At 47.2% G+C, this 4,302-nt stretch overlaps 1 protein-coding gene across 1 annotated transcript; it reads right to left on the bottom strand.

Moving 5' to 3' along the window:
• Positions 1-352: 352 nt before the first annotated feature.
• LOC122402492 (zinc finger protein Noc) lies at positions 353-3,182 on the bottom strand. The gene is made up of 2 exons (XM_043405316.1): positions 2,856-3,182; positions 353-2,631 (listed from the first exon to the last, which is right to left on the bottom strand). The coding sequence occupies exons 1-2, from the start codon at positions 2,940-2,942 to the stop codon at positions 1,279-1,281; spliced, it is 1,440 nt and encodes a 479-aa protein (XP_043261251.1). The 5' UTR covers positions 2,943-3,182; the 3' UTR covers positions 353-1,278.
• Positions 3,183-4,302: the final 1,120 nt, after the last annotated feature.

The following is a 4,302-nucleotide window of genomic DNA, read 5'->3' as shown; positions in this document are numbered from 1 at the left end:
GTTAGAAACAAGTGGAATTTAAACGAACTCAATTATCTATTTAGCATCTTTGTTGCACAAAGCTATGATATCATACGTAAACATTAATCAAAGAAAATAATAAGACGAGTCCTGTTCTAAAGTCTGACTTGGAATTTTATGATTTACTATGAAACAGATATTATAGAAGAAATGGAATTTTAACGAAATTTGTATAAAAATGAATATTAATTAGGAATAAAATAAAAAAGTCTGAAAGACAGCTATGTGGTTCTGATTTCCGAGCCTTCTAAACGAAATTTTATATAAATTGTGTAGAGTAGGATGTAGTAGAGAACGACACAGATTTAATGATTCCACAAACATTGTTTTTATTAAAGCGGTATGGAAATTCAACGATATTTACAAGAGATATTTACAGTGCAAATAATATGTATCGTACATTGTTTCTTCGATCGGAATACTTTACACGGTAGAAAACCGATGATTTTTCAGAACGAATTTAAAAGACTGTTAAAGATTCTCTTTGCAATGTATTTTAAAATCTGGGAAATAATTTCCGTATATTTCGTCCGGTTCATACGCCATTTACGTCCTTTTCTATCGTATAAACGATGCGTATAAGTTAGATGTTATATTTTGCCGTAGAGATAGTCTAGACACACCATTGTTGACATTATCTCTTATTTCTTCGAAAAAATAGCGTAATATCACAGTTATATCATGGACATAGAACATGCACGACCGTCGGTACGCGCCTACAATTTTATTCCAGCACGCAGTATCGTTTTTTTATATATATATATTTTTTTTTTTACAAGAGTACACGCATCACTTTAAACACAAATTGGAAAATATATAATCGTATTACGTGGAAGCCGAAGAGCATAGAAAATTTCTCAATGTATAATCCTTTTTAACTATTCACGGGATCCAGTTTCTTTACCGCTATGGAAACACCTTAAACTACTCGCAGATATTTAATTTCCGGCGTACATGTTCCTCCCTAGATAATAATCGAAAACGTTAAAGAGACGTGTAATAATTTTTTTCCTGCAAAGAATCGCGACGAAACAAACCGTCGATATATCTTTAAAAAACTTTATGAACTCATAGTGTTTTTTTTTTTAGAATTTATGCACACATATGTATATATTTCTTTAAATAAATTTATATTATACACGTTTAATTATTTACACAACAGTCTGTCAATGTTTCGTTTTAAACGGCTCTTCTATATTACACTATTACGGACTGTACACTTGGGAGCCCCCATCGAGCACTCGAACGACGAATCCTTTAAGGATGAACGGCGGCGCCGATTCGCTGACCGTAGATCGCGTACGGCGAGTAATAAGGTCCCAACGCGTTGAAGGCGCTGTAAGGTGAGGCGGCGAGCGACGCAGGAAGCGGTCCCGTCGGCGGTTTCCCGTAAGGATGATATCTGGCGCTGAGAGGGCTCAAAGACGGCGTCGGATAGGATCCGCCGCTGGCGCGATGTAGGGCGGCTGACGGCGAGAGCAACGGATGCGGATGAGGGTTGCTAAGCAGAGCGGCGGAGGACGCGTGCTCGCTTCCGGTTAGGCTGGTGTGGCTTCTGAGATGCTGCAAAAGTTCCTCGGACGTGGTGAACCGTTTGCCGCAGTACGAGTCACCAGCGATCCAGTTGCAGACGTACGGTCTGCCTCCGGTCAGGGTGGACGGGTACGAGAGAGACGGAGGAGCCATGGGTCCCAACGACGATAACGCCATCGCGAGACCGTACTTCTGATGGTCGCACTGCGTGCATCCGCTGGGGCAGGTCCCTGTGCCCATCATCAGCTGCGCGCTATGCATGCTGTATTGGCAACCGGTGCAGTAAGGGTCCTTGCAGACGGGGACCAGGGCCTCGCCGCCGGCAGGCGTCTTGACGCGGGCGTAGCTCAGATACGGGTTTCCGCTGGTCGGGGTCGTCGACGGGTAGCCCAAAAGGGCCGCTGCCGCGGCGTGGTGATGAGAGAAAGGAGACGCGCCGGCGAACGGCGGTCTGAACGCTGGATTCTCCGCCAGGCCCGGCGGACAACAAAGAGGGTTCCCGGAAAAACCGGGAAGCCCCGGTTTGTACGCGCTCAGGTTCGAATCCTTCGCGTGGCCGCCGGAAAGTATCTCCATCCCGGATCTGATGATCGGGCTGGCTCCGTTGTTGTTGTTGTTGCGCGGCGAACCGTCGGTCTTCTCCCGATCCGCCGGCGTCTTCCTGTCGGCGGACATCGTGCTCGTGGAGGTCGCCTGGCTCGCGGGCGACGCCGACTTCCGTCCGACGGGCGTACGGTTACCCGACTTCTTCTCCGTGTGGTTTTCACTGGCACTCACACTGTCCTGGCCACTAACACTGTGCACACTGGCCTTCGACGCAGGCCTACCCTCGTCGGACGACTTCTTCGACACGACGTTCGTCTCGTACGGCTTGAATGCCAACGATTTACCGTCCGACGGGCTGCTGCGCGTGTTCCGCTCCAGCTTTGCCGCCGGCGGTGATTTCGCGTTCGTGCCCGCGCTCATGCCCTTCGGAGCCTTGTCCAGGGGCGATATCAGAGGCTTCGCCGGAGAGTCAGCTCCGATCTGGCTGCATGTCTGCGCCAAGAGGGCCAGGGGGCTCTTCTTCGCGTCCAACTGGAAAATAAATTTTAAAAACCCGTTGAAAATTGGAGTCTGAACGAGAGTTTGGAGGAGTAATTTGAGAAAGCGGAACGGAGGAGAATACAGAGGTGGTAGGAGCGCGGCCCGTCGGACGACGCGGGCCGTCGGAAGGCGGAAACTGCTCCAAAAAAGAGCGATCGTGCTCCGAAATTCTATCGTTGTCTCGGTTTACGTTCATAATTTCGTGTAATACTAACCGTGGTTGGAAGCGGAGAAAGGTAATCCGGTTGTAGATACTGATTGTGTCCAGTAGTCAGCATACCGCCTTCCTCGAGGACAACCATTTGGTTTTACACTTATGGAGCCAATCACTGCACAAAACCACAGGTGTAATCCCACAGAATTCACGACGAATAAACGAACTGGTTCGTAGATCTGGCGACTGCGACACGGTCTCGGTATACGTGCTGGATCGATTCCTCCGTAGCATGAAACGATTAAACGCAAACGACGTACACCGAACGAAATCCAGGAAAATAGTGGTAGCTCTCGACGGAGCCGTACGGTGCTCGAAGTGGAATGCGACCACAACGCCGCCTGGCGACACAACACGCTCTTTTCCCCCCTCTTCGTGCAAGCTGGGGTGTATAACCTGTCCTCTCCTGTCATCCCCACCATTTCTGGTCGGAGGATTATGGTGGGAGAATTGCGGTGGGGTTTGGCCCTGTGTGGGGTGTGGGAAGGCATTCTAATTCAACACGCCACCCATGATGTTGGCCCGACGATGACAGCTCCCATCCCGGCTTTGATATTTCACCGCTTTTACAGCCGTCCTCCCCCTCCCCTTCTCTTCTCCTCTTTCGTTCCCTTACTCTCCACACCCCTTTCCGTTTGCCTACCATAGCTACCTCGACACGGAACCGTCCCTGCCATCACAGCAACCCGATATTTTATACCGTGAAACCTGTCTGTCTCTCCGACTGGCCTCGCTTAATAAGCAGCTTTCAAAATAGAAATGTAATGGGCCGGTGGGGAAGGGAATGTCGGGTGATTGATTGCTCGCTCAGCGACTTACCGACTTGCCACAGCCTACGGGATAACGAATGACAGCCACTTAAGCGCTGTTTGCCTACAATTTTGTAAAAGCGTTTTAATTATCGCCCCGACCGCACCTCGACTTTGTCGCGTATTGAGTCACCAGATACTAAACGCTCCGAGGGACCTGATCTTTCCGACTTCCTTGTTATTTTAAGATAACTCCGCTCCGAAATAGCGTACGCCGTCCGAGGAACTCGTCCTCCATCACGATTTATCAAACACGCTCCAACAAACTAGAAGACACGCACGAAAATTCTCTTTAACCCCTTAACGTTCGAACATTTTTCAAACTTACCGCCCAAAATCTACTAATTTTTTTTCCTTTCCTAATCTCGTGGATACTCAAATACGTTTTCTGCATTTCTACAAGTATCTTGAACCTCGATATAAATACAGAATAAAATCATACTAAAAAGTTCACCGTTTTAAAACTAATATGAATGTATCAGTATTTTCTTGACCCAGTCAAACGTCATCCCGATATTATTATATCTTTGCTTCCACAGAAAAATATATGCAAAATTTTACAAACTCGATAAGATAAATTTCAGTTTCTACGTCACTCGGTGTTGTAATATTTAAAAGTGCATCATTTGTGAGAGAAAT

The sequence above is a fragment of the Colletes gigas genome, unplaced genomic scaffold (genome assembly GCF_013123115.1).
Source record: "Colletes gigas isolate AHSC1104 unplaced genomic scaffold, ASM1312311v1 Colletes_gigas_Sc00037, whole genome shotgun sequence".
Lineage (NCBI taxonomy): Eukaryota > Metazoa > Arthropoda > Insecta > Hymenoptera > Colletidae > Colletes > Colletes gigas.
This window is presented reverse-complemented; position numbering and strand designations above follow the sequence as displayed.

What these genes read in the sequence shown, in the direction of transcription:
- LOC122402492 (XM_043405316.1), bottom strand. Translation starts at nt 2,942, where the DNA reads ATGGTTGTCCTCGAGGAAGGCGGTATGCTGACTACTGGACACAATCAG. An exon ending in TTTCTCCGCTTCCAACCACG is followed by an intron (nt 2,632 to 2,855) that starts GTTAGTATTACA and finishes TTTATTTTCCAG; the next exon opens with TTGGACGCGAAGAAGAGCCC.